General features: G+C 33.8%; 3 protein-coding genes and 1 long non-coding RNA gene across 13 annotated transcripts in view; 2 read left to right on the forward strand and 2 right to left on the reverse strand.

Moving 5' to 3' along the window:
• The window catches only part of LOC124827755 (uncharacterized), a 67536-nt gene extending 66435 nt beyond the window's left edge, over positions 1 to 1101 (reverse strand). For 3 of the 8 annotated variants that reach the window (XM_088096318.1, XM_088096320.1, XM_088096317.1), the window contains exon 1: positions 818 to 1079. The gene's annotated coding sequence lies outside the window, so the exon portion shown is untranslated. Of the gene's footprint in view, positions 1 to 817 lie in introns of all 8 variants that reach the window. The other 5 variants (XM_088096323.1, XM_088096321.1, XM_088096322.1 and 2 more) reach the window with 3 other exon arrangements.
• An 8939-nt stretch (positions 1102 to 10040) lies between these two features.
• On the reverse strand, positions 10041 to 10494 carry LOC148194034 (uncharacterized). Its single transcript, XR_015781778.1, has 2 exons — positions 10377 to 10494; positions 10041 to 10346 (listed from the first exon to the last, which is right to left on the reverse strand). It is a non-coding gene; the product is annotated as an uncharacterized LOC148194034 (long non-coding RNA).
• LOC124848564 (coiled-coil protein (DUF572)) lies at positions 10345 to 14631 on the forward strand. Its single transcript, XM_047326271.2, has 7 exons — positions 10345 to 10655; positions 11171 to 11455; positions 11676 to 11741; positions 12458 to 12511; positions 12611 to 12715; positions 13582 to 13657; positions 14334 to 14631. The coding sequence occupies exons 1-7, from the start codon at positions 10458 to 10460 to the stop codon at positions 14498 to 14500; spliced, it is 951 nt and encodes a 316-aa protein (XP_047182227.2). The 5' UTR covers positions 10345 to 10457; the 3' UTR covers positions 14501 to 14631.
• A 2156-nt stretch (positions 14632 to 16787) lies between these two features.
• On the forward strand, positions 16788 to 26268 carry LOC124848562 (WW domain-containing protein). Of its 3 annotated transcripts, XM_088096651.1 has the most exons (14): positions 16788 to 17359; positions 17564 to 17598; positions 17713 to 17791; positions 17892 to 17970; positions 18876 to 19001; positions 20097 to 20177; positions 20256 to 20401; positions 20694 to 20744; positions 21238 to 21397; positions 22496 to 22676; positions 24025 to 24132; positions 24796 to 24921; positions 25006 to 25057; positions 25520 to 26268. In XM_088096651.1, exons 1-14 carry the CDS (start codon positions 17081 to 17083, stop codon positions 25670 to 25672), a joined length of 1656 nt encoding a protein of 551 aa, XP_087952777.1. In that variant the 5' UTR covers positions 16788 to 17080; the 3' UTR covers positions 25673 to 26268. The 3 variants fall into 3 exon arrangements, with proteins under 3 accessions (XP_087952777.1, XP_047182223.2, XP_047182224.2); XM_047326267.2 differs by lacking the exon at positions 18876 to 19001 and having other exon boundaries at positions 16789 to 17359; XM_047326268.2 differs by lacking the exon at positions 18876 to 19001 and having other exon boundaries at positions 16790 to 17359; positions 20259 to 20401.
• The last annotated feature ends 938 nt before the right edge of the window (positions 26269 to 27206 follow it).

Raw genomic sequence — 27206 nt, forward strand, 5'->3', positions numbered from 1 at the left:
TTGTTACAATAACAGACAAAGTAAAGCCATCTAATTTGCAATATGCAATGAAAAGGGAGTAGATAATCATAACCAGTTCTAGTCCTCTAGAATTAAAACGTTCTAGAAAATAAATTTGCCAATAAATTCACGTGTTAAAAATAGCATGTAATCACATAAGAAATATGTTTTTTAATTCTAAAGCTAACATATGCAAATTGCATGATTCCTATCTCATTCTTCACCGTTCTCTAAGATACAGCCATTATAGAGAATTAAAACCAATGGGAATAAAATTTGAAAGTTCCTAAAAATATCTCAACAAATATCAATGCACACAAAACCCTGCCCACCATAAGCACGGCAATTCCCCTTTCTTCCGTGCATGGACAATCCCTTTTCACCAAGCCGCATAATATGGTGACAAAAAACTGAGACAATCGAAGGTCTGAAGTAATCCAAACACAAACACACTGATCATGAGGAGCTAACAAAGCGACAAAAAAAAAATGTTTATCAAACACCAAAAACAATAAAGAACCGTATTATTATCACCACAAATTTGACAGCACTAAACACACCTAGAGTAGAGTTTCCGACCACAGCAATAGACACATTTTGATTAAGGTATGACAAAAGCAAGCGCATATTCAACTGAGTAGAGTGTGTCAAAGTCGATGATCAATTATAGCGTTTAAAACATGTCAAAAGCGAGGATTAAAAAAAATCCAAAACCGCACAAACCTAACAATCCAGGCATAAACACACAAACATAAACATCTAGAGTTGTAGGGAAAACTGTTGAAGGACATTCAGAGATTGTCAAGAAGGTTCGTACAGAAATTATCAATGGCGATTGCAAGAGCAACTTCGCAGAGATTTTGAGTTCAAAACCAGCGTGGGAGAGAGTGTGGTGCTGTAGGGATGAGAAAGAGGGCTATGAGTTTCAGAGTTATGAGAAGGAGGAAAAAACCAAACCAGGTTTTAGTTGTTTAGAAATTTTTATTTTTATAGGACAATTTGCCACACACCTCATTTTTTTTTTTTCATTTTAACTTTTCTCTTTCTTTCTTCTCTGCGTGGACCCCAGATCGCGGAATTTCTTGAGACCTGAGGCAGCGCAGCCCGAATAAAAACAGCTTATTAATTTTTCATTAATATATGTTTGTTAGTATCTACTCAGGAAGTTTCAATTTCAAAACACTTCCTTTCATTTCTGAAAATTAGAATATGAAAACAAGTTTTCAAAAATTATAAAATCCTGGTGGAAACACGTGTTACTTTTTTATTATAGTAAAAATTTTAAAACTTTAAAATAAAAAGTATTTGAAAACTAGAAAATCATTTTATAAAAAATAATTAGTTGATTTTTATCATGAATAATTATTTAAATTAAAAAATTAGTTATTAAAATAATAAAATTATAAAATTTTCTTTATTATGAGTAATTATTTGAATTTAAAATAATAGCTATTAAAAAAGGTAAAATTAAAAGAAAATAAATGTTTGATTAAATTTAAAAAATAGTTATTAAAAGAATAAAACTTTTAAAAAATGTGTAAAGAATCTCTTTTATTAATAGTGTTATGTATGAAATTGTAATAAGGACTTAACTATTGTGATATAAATGTTATGTTGATAATTTGGTGTTTTTTTGTTATATTACTTTTATATGTTATGATTTTTACTTGCGACCATCATTTTTATATGGAAGCAAAATGATGTTGCAGATAACCCAATGGAGGCTTGAAGCAGTGAGTTAACTATGAGAGTTAGAGAATTTGTGGGTTTTGTTTTAAATAAACAATTTTATTGGAAGTTTTATTTTGTAGTTAATTGAAATTATGATTCATTTTTTTTTGCTAATTGTAAAGACCTGTTGAAATCGAATTTCGGCAATAATATTATGTTTAAGAAAATAATTACTCTGTAACCTTTGAAATTGAGATGTTATACAAATTATTTCCCTCAGTAAATATTCTAAGTAAAAACTAATCCAAAAACACAAAATAGTTCACATTCATAAAAAAACAACCATCAACATCAATTCTCACAATTATATCAAACCAACTCATTCAAATCTTAGTCCAAATGGCTCAAACAACTATATAAGTACAACATACATATAGACATTACTTTTATAAGTCTAGTGTGTTGAATAAGCTCGTGAGACTTTACACTTGTCATATTTAACACTTTTAACTTCTTTCAAAACTTGTATCAAGAATAAACCAATACGATTAAGTCATGATAGGTTAACTTCAATTGGTCCCTAAGCATGATCCTCTTTCACATTATACCATATGTCAAGTAAAGTTTCTTTCGACTCTGACCACCTACTTATCTTTCACTATCCGAGTTAATTAGATATTAGTATATTCAAAATAGTCTTAAATAACAAATCCACTTAAATACACTTTCCTCACTCTATATTTAGCATTTCCTGTTGAAAATAACTAATTTAACAATCAGGGACTCAATATATCGTCAATCTCCAATGATAACTAAACGTTGTTCAATAATGATTAATCTTCGTGTAGTGATACAATTATAAGTACAATGATCTTCCAACATCAAATACTATCAATTTTACAACAATATTATCTTCACTCAAATTCAAGTTAAGAAACCATGACAATTTATTCTTTTCCTCTACTCTTCATCACTGTTTATCTAATTCACATTATCAGGAATATAACAATTCCTATCACCTTTCTCGAATATAAGTCCACATTCAAATATTCAAAAATTTCAGTAATTACCTCATAAGTTTTCAATTTCTACATAATAGCATCCATCGAAAATCTTTCTACATAATTATCTGATAAAAATATGATATTAAAAATAATTATAATAAGATCTATTTCCTTATATAATAATATTTCAAATTGTAATAAGTGGATATCTTTCGTATTTATAGTTTTAATCCCCGTTTTATCTTTTTAATAAAATAAAAATATTTGCAGTACATTGAGTATATAATATAATATCTTAAGAGATGTAATTCTTAAAAATATAAAATAATTTTGGGACAAGGGCATTTGCAGGCGAAGCTTTCATTTTCAAATTTCAAATATAAGTTTTAAATTGAAGTGTTCTGGTAAAATTCAAGAAGAAATAGTTTTTATCTTTTTTTGAAATATTTTTATATTTATTTAATGAACTATAAAACTGTTTTTTATAACAAAATATAAAATATGATTTTCTATCAGATTAAAAAACATAGTATATTAAATAGATGGATAAGAGTCTTATCTTATATAAATAAATAAAAATTATGATTTTGAATCAGTATATTGTCATTATCTCTTGCATAATTTGTTTGTCTAATGAAAATTTCAAAAATAGCACGAGAATTCATGAGCAAACATATAATCTTAATAAAGAGTTTATTAAAACAGTATTATTATTCTATATTTAAGTTTTATTAACATTAATATTTAAATGGATAAAATTAAATATGTATGTGGAGGGGTAAATGAGTATTATTTTTTATAATTTGACTTTATAAAATGACATTGAAACGTAATAATTATTAGACAAAAAATTGTGAAGATGAAAACAATTAAAAAAATCGCATATCTTTTTTCAAATTTAATTTTCGGTCACTTGATTTATAAATAACTGATAGTATAATATAATCGGAAAGAAAATAAGTTTTAAAAAATTATCCATTTGTTAGATATATTTAATTGATATACATTTGGTGATATGAATTTTAATCATTAATTAAATTATTGAATTAATGATTAATGATATTATGGCACGTTATTAATTAATACAATACAATATACTCCCCTATTGATATATTTTGTTTGTATGAGTACAATGGAATAAAAGTGGACGAATTAAGATTAAGAATTGATTATAATAATAGTATTGTTAAAATATTATTAGATAATTATCATTAATAAATAAATTACTCAAAACCTCAAAAACCTAAATTAAAATCCCCCAAAATCTCAAATTAAAATTCCAGAAACCCAAATCGAATAACTAGATGACCCAAATCTAGAGGTGTCATTTGAGTCCCTGGTCCATAGGTTGGCTCTGATCAAGCCTCAATTTTTTAGCCCACTTAATAGAGATTTTTTAACAGCCTCAACCCCCAAAGCCCACACATAAAATGGGTTGGGGTAGGGTTAGAATGGAGCTAGCCCCCAAACTAAATTAATTCACTTTTAATGTTTTTTTAGTTATTTCTTTTATTTACTTCTCAAATTTTACATGATATTTAATATCTTTTTAATTAAATATAAATATATAAATATTGATTTTATAAAAATTTATTTAAAATAATTTGTAAATTATAAGTATATTTTAAATATATAATTTTATTATTTTGGAAAGTTAAAAAAGAAATTTTTTATTATTATTTTTATTTAAAAGAAAATGAAAAAAATTTCAAAAAAGAAATTATCAAAATAACACAGTTCAAAATTTGATTTTTCAATAATCGAATTCTGATATCTATATAAATATTTGAAATATTAATTATGGATAAATTTTAAATTCAAATATACTGTTTTTGGATGAATTTTTAATATTAGTGTAAAATTTTTATTGGGTTAAATATGTTTTTAGTCCCTAAACTATTTGTCATTTCTGGTTTTCGTCCCTCTTTCAAAGTAAGGTACAATGGTCCTCATTTTTTTCGAAACGCTCGTTTTAGTCCTCGGAATTTTGGTTTTAGTCCTCATTTGTTGCTAAATGAGGACCAAATTTTTAAACAGTCTTTGGTTTTCGAGGACTAAAACGAACGTTTGGAAAAGAATGAGGACCAAATTGTACCTTACTTTGAAAGAGGGACGAAAATCAGAAACGGCCAATAGTTTAGGGACTAAAAACATATTTAACTCATTTTTATTTTTTATAGCTTGTCATATAAAATTCTTTTGTTGAATGTTTTGTATAGATATATATACATTAAAAAATTAAACCATAAACTTTATAAAGTTTAAAATTAATTTCAGGTAATAAAAGAACTAACTTTTTAGTGAAAATCCTTGTTAGGCAAAACTGTTATAAATATCATATATGTTAATATACAAGATCTAGATGTAATCCTAGCGGTTATAAAATCAGATTTTTTTTTTCTAACCTTTTAAATTAAATTAATATTTTAAAATCAGACCTATGTTTATCCAACACATATAGTTTTTATTGAATTATTTATCATAATTGAGCCGATTGTAATAAAAAATAATTAAATAATAGATACAATATTTTTAAATAAATATAACGTTATAATTTATAACACTAAAATTAATATTATTATTGTATTTAATTATTAACATATAAAATAAATAAAAATTATAATAATTATAATAATAAATAAATTACATTAATGTCTCTTAATAAGAAACTAATAAAAAAGACAAATGAATATAATATAAAATATATGAAAAGACATAAAAATATATAAATTGATGTAAATGACTAAATTATACGTTTCATAAAAAAATTCTAAAAGAATTATATAACTTTATAAATAATAAATATTAATTTTATTAAATTTGGAAAATTAAAAAAGTTAAAAAGTTATTAAATCAAAATTTTAACATGTTCACACCAATTTAAAAAAAATGTAATTTTGATCACAAATCTTAATCGAATGATATTGATTTAAACTAGTGACAAAATATATTATCATTTATAAATAAATTCGTCAGTCCATCAGAATTTTACAAATTAAAATAATTTTTTTAACTTTCAAACTTATTTTATGTTGATATTTCTGAACCATCAAATTTACAAATTGAAATTAAGATGAAAAAACTATCAAAACAGAATTTGAAAATCAAAAAATAATTGTATAAAAGCATTATTATTAAACTAATTAATATATAAATAGTTATGAAATAAAAAATTAATTTTATTGACAAAAAATATAATTACATGAATCAATTATGATTATAAATTATTAAAGATAAAATGAAAACTAAATAAAAAATATGAGAAATATTTCATGTAACTCATTGAATTTATTTGTATTTAAAATGAATATCTTTTTCTGGATAAAAGTTCATGTTGGCTCTAACCCATGAGATTATTGTAGATATTTTGATCCGTGGACTTTTTACTTTTTGTTTCGGTGGAAAGTTTTGGGACCGAGAAACTAACCTGTTGATGTGTCGGGGCTGCTCGCTCGCCTCCAAACTCCAGCTGCTGGTCGATCGGTGTTGGCGCAAGCCGATCGGTCTCCTTTTGGACGGGGGTGGATGTACCTGCAAAAGGTACTCCGACGCTCAAGTTAGGCGTGTGATTTGAAGAGCCTCGGCTCTTGGTTGAATATTTAGTGAATGATGCGTAAGTGAAACGTACCTGGCTTTTGGCCCTGGCTTTGTATTTATAATTTACCTCATGGATCCTGAGCTGATATAAGCCCAATAAAATATAAACAGAATAAGATATAAACAGATTACCTAAATATCCGGTTGGTTGTTTGTAACCGCTCGGTTAATATTTCATACTATACATTATGCCCCCCAAGTCCGAGTTAAGCGTTTGGCTTTAGCCGTGGTTAACTATAGGACTTATGAGTTTGAGGGAGGGTGTGTTTGTTGTATTGGTGAGCTTCTGCTGCTCTTGTCGGTGGTTGAAGAGAGTTCTTTTTAGAACTTTTTCCATGTAAAGACAGACCGATGGCGTTTTACCGCTCGTCCTTCAACAGGAATCGAGAGGAATTTTACCTCTCGGTCTTCGACAATAAGCGAGCGGATTTTACCGCTCGACGATCGACGCTCGACGATCGACATTAACCGAGCTGGATTTACAGCTCGTCCTTCAACAGGAATCGAGAGGAATTTTACCTCTCGGTCTTCGACAATAAGCGAGCAGATTTTACCGCTCGACGATCGACGCTCGACGATCGACATTAACCGAGCTGGATTTACAGCTCGTCCTTCAACAGGAACCGAGAGGAGTTTACCTCTCGGTCTTCGACATTAACCGAGAGGGCTTTACCTCTCGACCTTCTACTTTAACCGAGAGGGATTTACCTCTCGACCTTCGACATTAACCGAGAGGGATTTACCTCTCGACCTTCCACATTAACTGAGAGGGATTTACCTCTCGACCTTCCACATTTACCGAGAGGGGTTTACCTCTCGACCTTCGACATTCACCGAGAGGGATTTACCTCTCGACCTTCCACTTTAACCGAGAGGGGTTTACCTCTCGACCTTCGACTTTAACCGAGAGGGGTTTACCTCTCGACCTTCGACATTAACCGAGAGGGATTTACCTCTCGACCTTCCACATTTTCCGAGAGGGGTTTACCTCTCGACCTTCGACATTCACCGAGAGGGATTTACCTCTCGACCTTCCACATTAACTGAGAGGGATTTACCTCTCGACCTTCCACATTTACCGAGAGGGGTTTACCTCTCGACCTTCGACATTCACCGAGAGGGATTTACCTCTCGACCTTCCACTTTAACCGAGAGGGGTTTACCTCTCGACCTTCGACTTTAACCGAGAGGGGTTTACCTCTCGACCTTCGACATTAACCGAGAGGGATTTACCTCTCGACCTTCCACATTTACCGAGAGGGGTTTACCTCTCGACCTTCGACATTCACCGAGAGGGATTTACCTCTCGACCTTCCACTTTAACCGAGAGGGGTTTACCTCTCGTCCTTCGACTTTAACCGAGAGGGGTTTACCTCTCGACCTTCGACATTAACCGAGAGGGATTTACCTCTCGACCTTCCACATTTACCGAGAGGGGTTTACCTCTCGACCTTCGACATTCACCGAGAGGGATTTACCTCTCGACCTTCCACTTTAACCGAGAGGGGTTTACCTCTCGACCTTCGACTTTAACCGAGAGGGGTTTACCTCTCGACCTTCAACATTAACCGAGAGGGATTTACCTCTCGACCTTCCACATTTACCGAGAGGGGTTTGCCGCTCGGCCCCACGGTGGGCGCCAAAATGTTTCGGTGGAAAGTTTTGGGACCGAGAAACTAACCTGTTGATGTGTCGGGGCTGCTCGCTCGCCTCCAAACTCCAGCTGCTGGTCGATCGGTGTTGGCGCAAGCCGATCGGTCTCCTTTTGGACGGGGGTGGATGTACCTGCAAAAGGTACTCCGACGCTCAAGTTAGGCGTGTGATTTGAAGAGCCTCGGCTCTTGGTTGAATATTTAGTGAATGATGCGTAAGTGAAACGTACCTGGCTTTTGGCCCTGGCTTTGTATTTATAATTTACCTCATGGATCCTGAGCTGATATAAGCCCAATAAAATATAAACAGAATAAGATATAAACAGATTACCTAAATATCCGGTTGGTTGTTTGTAACCGCTCGGTTAATATTTCATACTATACATTATGCCCCCCAAGTCCGAGTTAAGCGTTTGGCTTTAGCCGTGGTTAACTATAGGACTTATGAGTTTGAGGGAGGGTGTGTTTGTTGTATTGGTGAGCTTCTGCTGCTCTTGTCGGTGGTTGAAGAGAGTTCTTTTTAGAACTTTTTCCATGTAAAGACAGACCGATGGCGTTTTACCGCTCGTCCTTCAACAGGAATCGAGAGGAATTTTACCTCTCGGTCTTCGACAATAAGCGAGCGGATTTTACCGCTCGACGATCGACGCTCGACGATCGACATTAACCGAGCTGGATTTACAGCTCGTCCTTCAACAGGAATCGAGAGGAATTTTACCTCTCGGTCTTCGACAATAAGCGAGCAGATTTTACCGCTCGACGATCGACGCTCGACGATCGACATTAACCGAGCTGGATTTACAGCTCGTCCTTCAACAGGAACCGAGAGGAGTTTACCTCTCGGTCTTCGACATTAACCGAGAGGGCTTTACCTCTCGACCTTCTACTTTAACCGAGAGGGATTTACCTCTCGACCTTCGACATTAACCGAGAGGGATTTACCTCTCGACCTTCCACATTAACTGAGAGGGATTTACCTCTCGACCTTCCACATTTACCGAGAGGGGTTTACCTCTCGACCTTCGACATTCACCGAGAGGGATTTACCTCTCGACCTTCCACTTTAACCGAGAGGGGTTTACCTCTCGACCTTCGACTTTAACCGAGAGGGGTTTACCTCTCGACCTTCGACATTAACCGAGAGGGATTTACCTCTCGACCTTCCACATTTTCCGAGAGGGGTTTACCTCTCGACCTTCGACATTCACCGAGAGGGATTTACCTCTCGACCTTCCACATTAACTGAGAGGGATTTACCTCTCGACCTTCCACATTTACCGAGAGGGGTTTACCTCTCGACCTTCGACATTCACCGAGAGGGATTTACCTCTCGACCTTCCACTTTAACCGAGAGGGGTTTACCTCTCGACCTTCGACTTTAACCGAGAGGGGTTTACCTCTCGACCTTCGACATTAACCGAGAGGGATTTACCTCTCGACCTTCCACATTTACCGAGAGGGGTTTACCTCTCGACCTTCGACATTCACCGAGAGGGATTTACCTCTCGACCTTCCACTTTAACCGAGAGGGGTTTACCTCTCGTCCTTCGACTTTAACCGAGAGGGGTTTACCTCTCGACCTTCGACATTAACCGAGAGGGATTTACCTCTCGACCTTCCACATTTACCGAGAGGGGTTTACCTCTCGACCTTCGACATTCACCGAGAGGGATTTACCTCTCGACCTTCCACTTTAACCGAGAGGGGTTTACCTCTCGACCTTCGACTTTAACCGAGAGGGGTTTACCTCTCGACCTTCAACATTAACCGAGAGGGATTTACCTCTCGACCTTCCACATTTACCGAGAGGGGTTTGCCGCTCGGCCCCACGGTGGGCGCCAAAATGTTTCGGTGGAAAGTTTTGGGACCGAGAAACTAACCTGTTGATGTGTCGGGGCTGCTCGCTCGCCTCCAAACTCCAGCTGCTGGTCGATCGGTGTTGGCGCAAGCCGATCGGTCTCCTTTTGGACGGGGGTGGATGTACCTGCAAAAGGTACTCCGACGCTCAAGTTAGGCGTGTGATTTGAAGAGCCTCGGCTCTTGGTTGAATATTTAGTGAATGATGCGTAAGTACCTGGCTTTTGGCCCTGGCTTTGTATTTATAATTTACCTCATGGATCCTGAGCTGATATAAGCCCAATAAAATATAAACAGAATAAGATATAAACAGATTACCTAAATATCCGGTTGGTTGTTTGTAACCGCTCGGTTAATATTTCATACTATACACTTTTTAACCCTGTTGATTTTTCAAACCCCAGCTCATGGGCCAAACCATATAAGAGGCAAAACTGACAACTCTACCCAAATCGCAATCGCGTACCTCATATTTTCTTTCGTGTTTCTTCTTTTTTACCACCGTATTTTCTCCGTCGTTCTCGTCGTGCCTAGCCTCGTATCGCCGGCTGTCGCCGTGCCTCACCTCGCATCGCCGGCTGTCGCCGTGCCTCACCTCGCCCTGCCATCTCCGTGCCTCGCCGTCGTGCTTGGGTAGCGTCTCATCACCTGGTTTTCCTTCCAATTTTTTAGAAAGATGGGAGAGAGGAAGGTTTTGAACAAGTATTACCCTCCGGACTTTGATCCCTCCAAGCTTCCCAGAGCCAGAAGGCCTAAGAACCAGCAGATTAAAGTTCGCATGATGCTTCCCATGAGCATTCGATGTAATACCTGTGGCAATTACATCTACAAGGGCACCAAGTTCAATTCCAGAAAAGAAGATGTTATTGGCGAGGTGTGGTTATTTTTAAGTTCACTAACTTTTCAATCTTTATTTCGTTTTCTTCCGTATAATTCTATGTCCATTTAACGTCTTGTTCTTTTTAGTGGATCAGAGGGAGGGAGTGGATTTGAGAGGATTTGAAGATAAATTTTTTTTGTGCTTTATTTGAGTGAAATTGGAATAAATGAGAGGGAATTTAGAAATAAAATTTGTGAAAATTAGTATAGAATTGTATTGACGTTACAAATTAAAAAATTTATTTCACTGAAATAAACTAAAAAAAATTTATCTTCAAATCCTCTCAAATCCCCTAAAAAAACAAGGCCTAGGAGACGCCGCTGGTGTTTATCTTTTGGATTCCTTCAATCTAATGATTGGTTATCTTTTGGATTTTGTATTGGATTCCTTCAATTGATTGTGTGTTGTTGTTTAATATATTGGTAGGATTCAGAGGTTCATATTTGCTTATTGCTTCATGTGTAATTTGATCAATGACGTTGACTTTGAAATTTTGCATTTTTGCGCAGACGTATCTTGGAATTCAAATATTCAGATTCTATTTCAAATGCACCAAATGTTCAGCTGAAGTTACCATGAAGACTGATCCGCAAAATTCAGATTATATTGTTGAATCCGGTGCAACCAGAAATTTTGAGCCTTGGCGTGCAGAAGATGAAGAAGCTGATAAAATGAAGCAGAAGAGGGATGCTGAAGAGATGGGAGATGCTATGAAATCATTGGAAAATAGAACCTTGGATTCTAAAAGGGAGATGGACATCCTAGCTGCATTGGATGAGATGAAGTCAATGAAGGTAATTACTGTTGTGACTGAATATATATAATGATAAAATAAATTTGAAGCTTGCTCATAAATGATTCAATAGGGACGCGAGCATTATAATTGTGGAATATGCTTCATTTTTCTGTAGAGGAATAACATTTCACACCATTTTTTAATTAATAATTACATTTGTGCGTGGACATAAGGTCTGTTTGTGGTAAGTAGTTGCTAACATGACTCTTTCATTTCAGTCTAGGCATGCAACTGTTTCTGTTGATGAAATGTTGGAGGCTCTGCAGCGTACAGCAGCTGATAAGGTATGAGAAAACTTGTCATATAATTATTTGAGAATTTTTTCTTTTTGAAGCAAAGATTAATTATAATTGGTTTGAAATGTAATTTATCGGTAGTCATTCTTTGATATAATAAAGTATTGGTAAAAGTAGAAAATTTAGGCCAGAGACCGTGAGTTGATTATAAAATGATTACTTTCACCGTAGTTCTCTCCATAGTCCATTTTTTAGCTATCCTTGACTATAAAAAAAATTAACTGTTCTTGTATATTACTAGTTGAAATACTCAGTATTTTAGTATCTATTATTTTCTTTTTCACTTCTTAATAAGAATGTATAAAGTTAAAAAAAAATATCAATGCCTAACTATTTTTCTAAAGTGAGATATAAAATGGAACAAAAAATACTTATCTAAAGTGACAAGAATGGAAGTATATTTGGAGTCTGTCATGACTTGGGTCATCTTTCTGATTAGATGCTCACAAAACCAAATTTTGGGTTTGGTGTTTGGTGTTTGGTATATTCTTGTATTCTCTTGTGACAACCTTTGTTGCAACTCCAATGATCCCTTGATGCCTTACCCTGAACTTATACAATTGCAATATAACCCATCTAAACATTGATTGTGCACTATTTCTTATTCTGATATTTGGCTATGACATAAACATGATACGTAATTTTGAAGCATTCTTTAATTATCATCTTCTTCAATAATTCAAATTCATTTATAATGATTTCAGGAGAAGAGGCTGGAAGAAGAAGATGAAGCAATGATAAAATCGGTTGTCTTCCATGTAAGTATTACTATCCTGCAGTTTTAGTTCTCTTCCTTCTAGTTACTTTTGTTTCCTGTTTTTTTAATCCTGGTTTTTGCTGTATACTATATTTACCAGAATTCAGGAGGTTATGTCAAAAGAATTCGTGATGAAGATATTGAAGCCGAAGAGCAGTTAGATCTGCCTTCTCATGGACATGGTGAAACAAGTTATAATATGAAGGTATATGTCTGCTTGCTTGCAGTAATGTATTTTTTTTGTTGTCTTGTTGGAAAAATAAATTATCATCATTATACACCAACTCAATTATGTTTTCAATCACACTCTGTTCTTAACTATTGAAATTCAAGACTTAATCTTCAACCTCATATTGCTCTGAACTATGATATTCCTGGTTTTCAGTAATTACTGTTGTGAGTCATTTCTCGGTTCACTTTCACTAAACCAGCTGTCTCTGAGTTTGATTTCACTATTCATTCATAACTTTTGTATGGCAAGCAGGATCAATGAAAATTTCTTTTTAGGTTCCGTTAAGCTTTCAATTTTTTTATAAGGAAAGAAACAAAAAATTGTAGAACTGTCTACAGGATCATAATGGCTGCTTGAATGCATTTGTTTTTTGTTTTTTTGGAGGCAGTCAGAAAATGGAGTTGCAGTTAAAATATCTGGGAAAAAAATATGATAATCTAGAATTTGGAATTACATGTTTTTAGCTTCTTTGTGGTGTTCTGCTGTTGGTTTTTTTATCTTAAGGTGGGTTTCTTAGATTTACAGATGGATATTGGCAGGCTTTGTTGCATGTTTCTTGATCTTTATTTTTTTTCCTTTTACCATTTAATATTTGTCTCTCTTAAAATAAATTATTGCTTAGAAATAAAAATTCAAAGGAAGTTTTCTATTTTTATTTTCTTTTTGAGTGTGGACTTTTTTGACTTGAAATATGTGTGAAGTTCATAAAATTTTCTGAAATTTATAGGTGAAATTTTTCTAAATTTACAAATTTATCGTGGTCTTTTATTCATCTAAAGCATCAAATCTTGTACAAAAACAACTGTTTGAGTGTGTGTTTGTGTTATACATGTGTGCAGAAACAAAAGATGTCTGAAGATCGTCCAAGCAAACCAACTGACTCTCTTACAAAAGCTACTTTGGATGGCAAACAAGGTATGTACTTTTCACGTAATGCATCGAAATTCACCAATGCATTGAAATGTTATCGCTCAGTGAAGTCATCACTATTAAAAGAGAATTGACATGAATGCGGATCAATTTGAAGGACCATCTTCAGTTGTGTATCATATCAATTGATCTGGATTTACCTCTTACATTTGTTATGTCACCTTCACTTGGTAGTATCAGTCAAATAACCCAAGCCACATTACCCATCATCTGCACAATTGGTAGTATCAGTCAACGAACCCAATCCACTTTACCCTTCATCTGCACTACATTACATTAATGTTATACAAGCATCCCCTCCTTCCTATCTGTAAGGAGATATCATAATATTAATTTACTCTGTAAAATATGTTCTGCATCATAGAAATGTAAAGATAAAACATATTTATAATAAACTGAACATAACTACCGGAACACAATAACCAATGGGAAGTTATTTCACTCTATCCTTTACACTATTAAAAAGAAAACCTTAAGCTTTGCACAATTCTGATCTTCGTCTAATATTTATAGAGCCAGGTTCGTAACACTAGTATGATTTGCAGAAAATCGAAAAGCTATGCACACCATTCACACCTGCATTTTTTATTTTTAGTCAGGTTTAATTGGTTACGTTTAATATTTTTTCTTTTGTTTAGTAATATGTTTTGGTTATTTGTAGAAAGCGAACGAAATGGTGGAAAACTTAATTCTTTGGTGAGAATTTCTATCACCAAGAAATCAGATGTTAAAAGTCCTGGAGAACCAGAACCAGAGAAAAAGGATATTAGAACAAATACTGGATTACAATCTTTGTGTCAAAATTATGGAAGCGAGGATGAGGATTAGGTCATAAATATTGAAGGACTATTTGAACCATTGCACTTATTTGTACCATTGCTCTTATTTGTGATTGTTTAGTTGTATTGGTGATGGATTGTGATTCTTCCGAAAGCTAAAATATTGTGATACTTGGTTTCCGTTCTGTTTGTATTCTTGTTACGTTAAGTCTGTGTAAAAACTATACTTATATCTTGGGAGTTTTAAAAATAAATAAAATATATTTATTATATGAATTTAAATTAACTGGTAAAAACACTAGTACTTTTATCTTGGAAGTTTTAAAAATAAATAAAATATATTTATTATATGAATTTAAGCGCAAAAAACTAGTACTTTTATCTTGGGAGTTTTAAAAATTTATATGAATTTAAGTTTAAACATATATAATTAAAATTTAATATAAGTATTTTATTTTTTTGTAAAATTCAATAATAATACTTTATTACTTTTTAATTAAATACGTTTTGTTATGTAATTGTATCGAACAATGTGATAACTAAATCAATCGAAATAAAAAATTAAAATTTAAATGAAACAATAACCTCTCATTTTAATAGTTTTAGCACTTTAATGGAGTATTACATATTCAGTAACAAGAACCATTAACTTAAAAGTTACTCAAAATTAATCGTGACATCGTATTTTTATGTACAGAATAAGTTTCTAAAACTAAGATTGCCTGTACATAAACTAACTGTTTTAAGATAGGCTTTCAAAAACTTCAAATACAAATGAACTTGTCTTACTAAAACATCATTATCCTTTATGTGATAATTGTCAAAGAGATAAACATGCATTTTTAAATTAATAATACAATTATTGAACACAAGAAAATCAAACAAATATCAAGCATACACACTCTAGACTTGATCATCTAGGTATATGTATTAATTGTGACAAGTTTTTCATTTGTAGTGATGTTACTGCTTGTTCACCCAAGTTATAGATAAGTATAATTTGTCTACCATCTATGTTAAAAGAATCAAAACGATAGATTAGGATCTCTCGCTTCTCCTTACCAAATAACTCCTTTATTTACTTGAGATAAAGTAATTATTAAAGCGTCAAGATAACTTTCAAGATCGAGTTTCTATATCAATACAATACACTATTGAACGTCACCACAAAATATACTCATAAGATCTATGAAATTGCGCCAAACAATTAACTAATGAATGCTACCATGGAGTCTCATCCCCATGCCCACAAAATTATGTCAAACATTAATATTATACCAAGAATCATAATTCATTATCACATTCATATCATACTTGAAATAACATCATACACCCCATATTCATTAATCATCAACATATATAATATCCGCCCTTATTTAATTAATTTGTGTAAAACAATCTAAACCAAAAACAACTTTTTAAAGTGTAGAAAGCTTAAAGGGAAAACCCAAAACAAATGTCTTGTACTAAAGTCACTTGTCCAACGAATTAAGCAAAAATAAAAATCTAGACTTGCAATAAAGAAGTCGCCCTAATCCACTGCTTAACGCCCAAAAGTTAGAGAGCTCATTAAATTTGTGGTGCTTAATGTCCAGAGTGACACTCAACATCTTGAAACCTAATGACTCTCGAGTTTTGCTAAGCTCAGTGTCACACAAATTGATTAATATTTAAATTCAGAACAATATTAATTTTTAACCAACAAATTCATTAATTTTTAACCTACATGTTACAATTCAAAAATATATATTTATTGAATACTTAATCAACCATAAAAACTTATTAAAAATTTAATTAATGTTTTCAAGTTGATTAGAAACTTGAAATTTAATTAAGCCATTTTGTTTCTAAAAATCTTTTGCTAAATCATAGTTAAACCACATTTTATGCATGAAGTAAGCAAATTTTTTATTACAAGATACTATACATAATTATTAATATTTCATAATACGTATATTTGTTTTGATTGTAACTTCATATAATAATACATTGTTTTAAGTAGACTATTTAGACGTACTATGAATCACTTTTTACTTTCGTTTTCACTTAAAAAAGTGAAATTTTAATTAGTAAATCGATTAATATTTAAAGTCAAGAGCAACGCTAATTTTTAACTAACAAATCGGCACAGTTTACAGTTAAAAAGATAAACAATTTCAAATTTAAAAAAAAATATAATTAGTGTACAATGTTAACCTTTATTTGAGAAATTCATATATTTCAAAATTCAAAAGACGGACAATTTTAAATTTAAAAATTAAAAGAAATCGTAAAATGGGAAAATCGGTATCTTTTTCAACCTACTCAAATATTTACAAATTCTTAAAAATATTAAACATGGAATTGGATGAACCACACCGATGCAATTCAAGTGAGAAGCTTTCTAATGCCTTCCAAGCTCATAAATTATTTTATTTTAATTCAATTATTCTGTAAGGGTTCATCCACCGTATGAACACAAGAACCCTTTCAATCCTTCTTTGTTTCACATATACCCAATTCAACTTTCACGCTTTCATTCTACGCAAACCGACTCTGTTTTCATGAACCCTCGTTCATGCTCCTTACGAAATCGATGTTGTGATTTCACCATTTTTTTGGTGTGTTAAGCAGAGGAAATTCAGAAGGCATGGAAAATTCCCAAGATGAACCACTTCCTCCAGGTGTTCCTTCGTGGCCAAACTATGCCCTTGCCGCTCCTTCACCTCAATACCCTTTTCCTCCCAACGCCCCCAACAACCTTCAACATGAAATTAACCCTTCCAATTCTAATCTTACTGTGAACACTAGAGTGGATGATGCCACAGTTACAGTTTCAAATAACATCGCTTCGAACTACTATGGAGCACAGTTCAATGGGTCGCGCGACATTGATATTGCTGCTCAGGATGCAGTACTGCGCGAACAAGTATGTTGCTATCTCTTGTGCAAGGTTTTATATTGGTATTTTGTGTTCTTTTGTGATTTTTTGATATTGTGGAGAAATGTGGGTGCAGTTGTTGTTTTATTGATCTTTTGGACTGTGTTTTAAGTTCTTGCTCTCGTGTTTTTTTTTTATTAATTTTTTTTTGGTTAGTTTTCATTTGACTGTTCTGGTTGTTTTTGTTGATAGGAAATTGCGATGCAAAATGTCATAAGGAGTCAAAGGTGTGTGTTGATTTTCGTTTTCCTTTGATCAATTATGTGGAATGCTGTCTTGCAATGTTAGTGGTTTGAGATAGTGGGATTATTGAGTTAGATTTTTGTGTTGTGCCATTCCAGGGAGGGAAGAACTGCTGTTGCACCTAACGAGGACAATTTGGATATATTCTCGGAGCGGCGTGACCCCAACGCTTTGAAGGTGCGTGACAAAAACGTGATTGGGATTAATTTTATTTCTTTGAAGAGTAGGAGAGTTAGACGGAGCTTTTCTATTTTTTGTTTTTATTAAAAAAAAACAGGAGCATCTGTTGAAAATGGCCACAGAGCATAGGGCTGAAATGGCTGTGAAACGTGGGAAAGCTGCACGTGTGGAAGAAGGTCTGTAGTTTACTTAACCGAGTATTCTTATTTCTGTACCATTTTTCTTCCTTTTTCTCCAGTTCAATGATTAAGTGGCATTGGTGGCTTGATGTTGGTGGACTGATATTACTTTATACTTTTACCTTCATTTATGACTTGATTTCCTTGTATATTGCTCCATCTTCTTTTTCCATTTGGACTTCGGGACGTTCAACTCTTATGGACTTTTCTTTCTCATAATATTTCTTTTCCCATTTTGTTGGCTCTTTCATTTAATTGACATCTAACATCTTTATAAAAATGAAGAATAAATCATGCGTCTATCCCCTTCATACAAATATGAGAACCTTGAGTTGTTTTAAAGGATTTTGACAAGAGAAGTAAATAACTGTCTTATTTATGTATAATATTGTGTGTGTATATATTAGAGTAGCATTCATACCTCTGTAAAGGTATTCCATAATGGATCTTTACATAAGGGAGCATCAGGTAGGAGTAGAGGATGGGTGGTAAACAAATGGGTAGTATCTGTCAACTGGAAGGAGTATAAATTATGAAATAATAAATTCAGATCTAATGGGACAGCTAGAGCACTTCGAATTGATTAACCACAGGAAATCTTCAGGCAAACTCTGGGGGTCCTTTGATTGGAATTAGACATTACTTTACAAGTTTACCCTAATGTAGGGTGTGTTAAGGACAGTAAGTAAGCAGCTTACTTGAGTGCTTACCGAATAATTCCTTATCGTGTATGCACTTATTTATAAGTTGTTTAGATAAGTGAGAGGAAGCAGGGCTAAATTGTTTCCATGCAAGTTGTAAATGTTTTCATAAGCTAGAGTAGAGAGCTTATTGAGAGAAGCTAACATAGCAATTTTTTTTTGACGTCTTCCAAATACTTACCGAAGCACTTATGTCATAAGATAAGCCTGGAGGAACCTCCGAATTATCCATTTCTGCGGCAGCAACACCATCACTGGCATTTTCTCCAACGTCAACTTATATGTTTTCATCCGAAGCATCCAAAGTTGAGAACTCTTCACTTGTTGGTACGTTAAATGGTATAACATTATTGTAGAAAGATAAAGCAATTTCTTGATATGCATCGTCCCTCTTACTGTTCTTGAAAATGGCATTTATAGTAGTTTGACTGCCTAATCCTCTTTTCTTGAAAATCCATGATGGGTCATAACCCTCTTCATCTTGTTTTAGTCCCTTTCTAGCATCTTCTGAATTATTGACACTACTCCCCTTCAAATTCTTTGAATTTTTATTTTTTAATCAAATTTTATGCACCTGATAAACAACATCCAAAATATTTTTTTAGCATCTTTTGGAGCTGCTATACATGTCCAATATCATTTGAAAATCCTGCTAGATGTTGCTTCAATCGATAGATTCCTTCTGTTAATACTTTCTCACAATATTTACACTTCACAGTTCTTGATTTCCCACCAATTAAAACACACTGACTCCATGCAGGATCAGTCCTTACTCCTATGCCTTCTAGCAGTGTGACCCGAATCACCCCTATCTGATGCCAATTTTTTTTTCTTCAAATTCTAAACAGAACATAGAACACTCTCTTGCAAGAACAAAAAGAAGTAAAGACACAGCAGAACATAGCAAGTGTTGACGACTGTGAGGGCATCACTGGCAACAATATTTTCTGCTGACAAAGAAGCTAGTGTCGGCAGTAGCTACATTAGTCTTTAGATGGCTGTCAGTGATGACAGTTATGGTTGTTTGACAGCAGTGTTAGCATCAACATTATGGGTGCTATGAGTAGTCTCCTCCGTTTCTGATTTCCTATTAGAACAAAAGGGTCATATGAGTTGGCCTTTGTTATAGGGCGGGGTTTAGTCTTCTCTTTTAGCCAACAAATGGGTTGTTGAACCCTAGCTGCAAAAAATGGAAAGGATAGATGTGGCACATAATCCTGGGATTCGGCAAGCAGCCTTGTGATCCCACAGCCCGTGCCTCTCCTGATCTGCCATCTCTGTAAACTTTTAGCATCCCCTGAACTCGTGGGATAAGACGATTATGCAAGTTTGCTCGCGATCTTAACAATATTGCATCTGTGCTTGTTTTTTAGTGGTAATAGCTTGTCTGATTATGTTGGTATCATATGCATTCTGTATCAGGTAACACAGAAATAGGCAATGGATATGGTGTGCCCGGTGGAGGTGCCTATTATGATGGTCCAAAACTTAATACTGCTGCAGGTAAATATGATTACAAAGATTTTTTACTCGTGCTGTAGACTCTTGTACCTTAACTTTCTGGGTTCTGGAACTGTGAAGTAGGTAACAGTGCCATCAGTCAGTCTGATCCTATACTCGATAGATGTTCAGAACAGAAACCTGCAGCTAAAGAATTGCCTGAGTACCTCAAGCAGAGGTTGAGAGCTAGGGGTATTCTTGGAGACAATTCATGCACGGCAGATCTTGTAAGTATATTATCTTATATTATATTTGTTATCATATTCACTTTCCCCTCCTGCACCTTTTTTTTTTCTGATATTTTCCTACGTGGAAGTGAGGATGACAATCTATTTCTGAGGTTTCATCCACAACTTTGTGCTACAAATTTTATCTGAGGTTTGAAATACAATATATTCTATCTTTTAAGACTATTTTGCTGCAACTTTAACTTATAGTTTTTCATTCTCTTAAGTGTTTTACAGTAATTACTTTCAATCTGTTCAACTACCTTACATATTACCCGTTACTGAGTTTCAGAAAGCCACCGCAGATGAAGTTACGGAATATCGAAAGTTGCCACCAGGATGGGTGTGTATCACTATCACTTGTTATAAAGTTTGCTTTTGAATTTCGGTGGGAAATTTCTTGGCATATGCCTTTAGCTATTTAAATCTCTTAATCAGTCCTGGACCTTCTTAAATCAAATCATAATTTCTACAAAAAAGAAGATAGAATTAAGATTTTGGTGTCACAGCTGCTGCATATTTAATCATCACCACAATCCTGGGTATATCATTTTTCAAAAACAAAGGGAAGGTAAATGAAATCTTGTTGACAGAAAGTTTTGGCATGTGAATTATGGAAGAATGAAACCTTAGGCTTGACAAACAAGAAACAACATATTAGATGTTGGGCTTTACTCTGTACCCAGCTAATGAAATAATTTTTGTTCCAAAGTAGAAGTTTGTGAGTAGGTTTGGAGGCACATAATTAATGATATCTTATTGTGCATTATAAGTTCGGATAATGAACATATCTTAATTTTATCAATACCTTACTACTACTAGAATTTTCCATGTAGGTTGAGGCAAAAGATCCTGGAAGTGGGGCATGTTATTATTATAATGAAAGTACAGGAAAGAGTCAATGGGAAAAGCCTCAAGAATCATACTTAACTGAGCAATCACCATCATCTTCACATCTCCCAGAAAATTGGGTGGAGTCATTGGATGAAACAACAGGTTCAGCTATAATTATCATGTAGTTGCATCTGGTCTCTGAGTTTTATTTATTGTATTCTAAGGAGACTCCAACCTATCTGTTAAATGTTTTTATTGAAATCTCTCTAGCCATCAGTAACTAACGATAACCTCCTTTGATAATAGAAACTAGTTTAACCCAATATATTTACGAAACAATAACCCCCAAAGGAATACATTCACCTTGTCCTCAAGCTAAATTTAGTAGGAGAAAGCAATGTTCAATAGGACCCACTGACCTTCAATGCCATGGTAAGGACCTTGATAAGAAACTAGGGAGAGAATCACAACACTGGAGTTATCTTAGGAGTCTCACATTGAGTAAAATGAACTATTTGATCAAGGTAAATTTAGTAGGAGAAAGCAATGCTCAATGGGATCCACTGACCTTCTTCAATGCCATGGTAAGGACCTTGATAAGAAACTAGGGAGAGAATCACAACACTGGAGTTATCTTAGGAGTCTTACATTGAGTAAAATGAAGTATTTGATGTAGTATGCCTCGAGGCTCTCCCACCCAATGGACTAGCATTTTTGGGTTGGACTCTCCTCCTCAAGGCTTAAATACTATCAAATAGTTGATTCTACTCAATGTAGGACTCCTAACAAGTTAGTTGTTGAAGTTGGAAAGGCCTTTGTTGTTGTTGTTGCCGCTAGAAAACAAACAGTAAAACCTCTAGCACCCGTGTTGTCTCCAACACATGATTTCAGTTTAATGTCTCTCTTTCTTATAGTTTAACAATTTTTACATCTGAGTTTTCATTTGTTCTTTCCTTTTGCATGTTTTTATTTTGTCAACTAGTAAATGTATTTGATTCGTCATTCATTGGTGTTTGATATAAACATGACAAATTTTCATAGTGACCATGTATATATCTACCAGGTTCAATATATACTTTAGATTCTTGGTAGAGAAATAAGACGTTTAAACACTTGCGAAGTGACTTTTAGAGTGGTTTGTTTGTTGGACCAGTTTTTCATATACTTGATTGTACTTGTACAATTCATTTTTCTTATCTTTTTTGTCATTGTTTTGAGAATTTTATAATTTTTCTTATCAATTATTTCTTTGTATTTCAGGTCATAAGTATTATTACAATACAAAAACTCATATATCACAATGGGAGAGGCCTAATTTAGCTCACGAAGTTTCTGTTGGTGATGGATATGACCAATCATCTAATTTACCACGGTGCATGGGATGTGGTGGGTGGGGTGTTGGCCTTGTTCAAGCATGGGGTTACTGCAATCACTGTACAAGGTAGAGAGTTGCTACTGTTAATGAATACTGAGGTCTTAGTTTGTGTTTGGTTCATCTTATTTTTGGAAAATGGTTACTCTTAAGCGATTGTTTCTTTAGAAATAATCCCAACCAAGCTTGCTAATGGGGAGTTCTTATTACTATAATTACATAAACAAGGCACAAAGCTTTTAGAATGAAGAATATGAAGATTATTATTAGGAATGTTTTTATTTATTACCATATCATATCATTATCATTACCGAATACCACTTCTCTTCTATTTATTGTATTGATTTTATTTCTTATACTTAAACATAGTATCTAGGGCTTCTTGAAAGCCATGTTGCTGTTTAACGTAGTATCTAGATGTAGACCTGGTGTACCCATTGTGTTTGGTGAAGAGCAACATGTTTGCGTCTCTCAAGCCAATAAAGTACTTGCTTTTGACAAGACCTGATACTTATAAAATTATATTGTATACTTTGTTATGATTTAAGCACATAATCAAAACCAAAGTAAAGGGTCTGTTGAACTTTCACCTAACAATAGTGATCTTGATGAGAAAATCTACATGGAGGAACCTCCTAGATATGCCAACATCATAGATCCCTGTCTGGCCTCAAGCAATCCTCGGTTTGGAATGGTACAAAGTGATGTTGATAATTCGGTTTTATCATCATTCTTTCCAGGAATGTACCTATCTCATTTTGTATGTCAACTACATTGTTATCACAAGAGAAAATGAGGATGTTTCTGCATTATTTTCAGCTTATTGATGATTATAGTCCTGTAATGACAGGGTATCATTCATTTTGACACACTAAATCAAAGGGAATTGAGGGAAAAATTAAAGTTTCCTGAAAACCAAAATTAGTTAACAAGATTTGGTGGGGGACATGCTTTAGGCTTTTATATACTAATTCCAAGCAACGGGGCTACACATACCCAAACCTTTTTTCACTGCTGTAGATGAAATTGTTCAAAGGCTTAACCAAGTACTAGTTTTGTCATTTTAAGGCAAAACATTATTCCTTTCTGATCTTTCCTTACAACACCATTTGTGACAGAAAGATGCTTGTCTTGCTCACTTGTAATTTGCTAGTTCATCTGTATCATACGTTGAATTGTAATAGGAGGTCCCTGTAAATTTGCTATACTAGTAAGTAAATAAATCTACAAAAATAAAATCAGAACAACAGATCCCACTCACTGCAGTGAAAATGAAATCCACAAAATTAATGTTCATTTTTTTCTTCATGTATGACTATATACATCATCTTCTTACCTTTTTTTTTTCCAAATTAGCAGCATAGGCTTATCTCTAATATTTTATTTGGTTTTATTATCAAAAAATTAAAAAATGCAGGGTTCTGAATCTTCCTCAATGTCAGTATTTGTTCTCAAGTTTGAACAATCAGCAAAGCAGTGCTGCACATCCCTCTCAAATTTCAGACAATAAGTCTAACAAAGAGAGGTTAGTTGCATGAAGATCTGCAGTGCTATTAATTTTTTAACAAAAACTCATTGTTGTTCTGTTGATGTTATCTAGCCCATTTTGTTGCTGTGCACCCTTGAGACAGACCTCTATAATAATATATAATTAAATTTCATCTTTCACTGTCCTTTTAGATTTTCTCTTTTTCTACACTATGCTTTCATGAAAAATCTACAGTATGCTTAGATTAAAAGCTTGTATAGCAAATACACTTTCTTTTAGGTTCTCTTCCATATTGTGATAATACTTCCTAGAGTTCAACAGTGGAAGGTGCATTCTGAAGAAATGATTGATGAAAATTAAGGCGAATGAACTTTTGAAAAGAAAATGATAGGAACCAGTATTAGTAAATAAAAGCAATATAATTGCAGAGGTATAGCTCTCATTACAATAGATAACACAAGAATGTAAATGCAGAATGATAGAAAATGAAACCTATCAAACGTGAAGAGCCTACTCTGCCCTGTGACCTCTACCACCCTAGATATTCCCCAAACTGCTAAATGCTCAATAATCATACAGTCCATTTTGTTGTTGGGCCGGGAGTTGTGGGCTGGGTTGCTATCATCTCATTGAGTTATCTCACGGTTTCTCTTTACTGGTGCCATAGAGGATTGTAATGATTAGAATTTGTTTCTCCAGGACCAGTTCGAAACCTCCATTTCACAAAGGAAGCAGAAAAGGGGGAAAGAAACGTGCTCATGCAGAGGATGATGAGTTGGATCCCATGGACCCTAGCTCCTATTCTGATGCTCCTCGTGGTGGCTGGTATGTGTATTGTGTGTGCTACACACATATAATAGAAAAGCTCGATTAAATGATTAGTAATTGTAAATGTATGATTACTTTCAGGGTCGTGGGTCTGAAAGGTGTGCAGCCACGAGCAGCTGACACAACAGCAACAGTATGTACATTACTTCTTTTTATTTATTCTTTTTATTTTCAGAAATTCTTTTGTTCCTATCTTTTCCTTAATTGCTTTTCTTATTGTTAAATTTGATGTCTATTTTTTTCAATGCATTTTTAGCCAAACAAATGTTTTAACCTCATTTATGTGGATGCTTTAATTCTCAGAAGAATTTTTTAACTGAATGAAGTTATCCGTGAACACGTGGCGTGTGTAAACAATAAAAAAGTAGGTGAAATTGAGTAATGAAAGATTACGGGTAGAGTTGGTGGAAATTGAGCTTCTATTTGATGCCAATATAGTCTCTAGAGTTGGTAGTATCAAGTGCCAGTGGGTAGCAGTGATGCCTGTTATGCAGAAACTGAGAAAAGTAGAATGTCTGCCATAATAATATTTCTGGTTTCGGTTTCCTGACATTCCTGAACTGAACATGATCTATAAGTTCTTGATCAATTTCAGGGTCCTCTCTTTCAACAACGACCATATCCATCTCCTGGAGCTGTTTTGCGGAAGAATGCTGAAATTGCTTCTCAGAAGAAGAAACCAAATTCACATTTTACTCCCATTTCCAAAAGGGGTGATGGAAGTGATGGGCTTGGTGATGCAGATTAGAACCATCTTATCAGAATAATGAGCTCATTTGTCTTATTCTTTTTGCCAAGTGGATGAAATTTATCAGATACATTTTACTCTAATATCCAGGAGTTAGATAAGGATGTCACTGCATTGGCAAAACCATCTGTGCTGTTGTGCAGTAATACTGTGACTTACTGCAAATACTGGAAAATTATCACCAGTTCAATGTTATAACCAAATGGCTGAACGGAAGCTATACTTGAAGCATTCTGACGGGTGATGATGAAAATGGAACTCGGCTTGGCAGGCATTCATGAGCAGAAACGTCATAACCATATGATTTTTCACGATTGGAAAAATCTAGAACCTCAAGGTTGTGTGAGAAAGGAAATTCTGAGCCTTCCAACATGGTCTGTGCTCATTCATTTTGTTCATCATTATAGCTAGTCATGTTACGCTAGAAATATAATTTTCTTTTTTCATTATAGTACGATGGTATTTTATGATGGTTGATGGAGATGTGTGTAGTCCAGATCTTCTTCACTTTCTTGGAATACCTGTATTTGGTGTAGATTCTCAGATTTCATGTATCGTTCTTTTATAAAAATTGGGACATAACAGCACTTTCACGAGTTTCTGCGAACTTGACTAGTGGTTAATGTTTGGGAATTTTTAGAAAAAGAAATTATGGAACATCTCAGCTTCTGAAAAAATAAAAATATGTAGCTGTCAAGAAAGAGGCCTTTTCATCTTGCAATTTCATAATTTATTGGTTCATCTTCATATTTTTTTTAAAATGACCATTATATATTTCATTAAAGTGACTTTCGAATTATCTATTCTGTAAATTATTTGCAACAACTTTTCCAAATTTTCTAGAACATGATTTTGAAATGGGATTTTTGAGAAGCATGAAATGCATTTCAAAACAAGCTTTCCTAAGTAGGATTTTCAGAATAAACATTGACGAATGCGTGGAATGTATTTTGAAACAAGCTTTGGAAATATTCCAGAATGAGTTTTCTAGAATGAATTAATTTTTTGCAATGCGTTCTTCCTCTCCTTTCTCTGCAGCGGTAGTAATGATGATGGCTGAGGTGATACAATAGGAGGGTATTTTAGTCTTTTTAGTTAATATCGGAGTAAAGTTACTAATAATAAGGGTGTAAGGAAGCAAAGCACTGTAAGATTAGATTTACATTTCCAAAATTACTAACTATAATAAGAGAAAAAAAGACTTAAACACTTTCATCACTGTCACCAACCACCGCCCACCGACACTGTCGGTTCAACTCCTCCCGAAAAATTCTTAAACATTTTATATATTTTGAAAAGTTCAATCCGAAACTTCTAAAATGTATTTTATGTAAGAATATTTCAGAAAATTTATTCCAAAGACATGTATTTTAAAAAATTTATTCAGAAAATTTCATTTTGAAAAATCAATTCCGAATACATTTGATGTGTTGGAAATCATATATATATATATATATATATATATATATATATATAAATAGATTAAATTAAACAAATCTACATTTTAACATATATCAAAATCATGTTTGAAAAG

This window comes from Vigna umbellata, chromosome 8 (assembly GCF_029865625.1).
Source record: "Vigna umbellata cultivar VRB3 chromosome 8, Vumbellata_1.0, whole genome shotgun sequence".
Lineage (NCBI taxonomy): Eukaryota > Viridiplantae > Streptophyta > Magnoliopsida > Fabales > Fabaceae > Vigna > Vigna umbellata.

What these genes read in the sequence shown, in the direction of transcription:
- LOC124848564 (XM_047326271.2), top strand. Translation starts at nt 10,458, where the DNA reads ATGGGAGAGAGGAAGGTTTTGAACAAGTATTACCCTCCGGACTTTGAT. An exon ending in AAGAAGATGTTATTGGCGAG is followed by an intron (nt 10,656 to 11,170) that starts GTGTGGTTATTT and finishes ATTTTTGCGCAG; the next exon opens with ACGTATCTTGGAATTCAAAT. An exon ending in AGCGTACAGCAGCTGATAAG is followed by an intron (nt 11,742 to 12,457) that starts GTATGAGAAAAC and finishes TAATGATTTCAG; the next exon opens with GAGAAGAGGCTGGAAGAAGA.
- LOC124848562 (XM_088096651.1), top strand. Translation starts at nt 17,081, where the DNA reads ATGGAAAATTCCCAAGATGAACCACTTCCTCCAGGTGTTCCTTCGTGG. An exon ending in ATTCATGCACGGCAGATCTT is followed by an intron (nt 20,402 to 20,693) that starts GTAAGTATATTA and finishes ACTGAGTTTCAG; the next exon opens with AAAGCCACCGCAGATGAAGT. An exon ending in GAAAGTTGCCACCAGGATGG is followed by an intron (nt 20,745 to 21,237) that starts GTGTGTATCACT and finishes TTTTCCATGTAG; the next exon opens with GTTGAGGCAAAAGATCCTGG.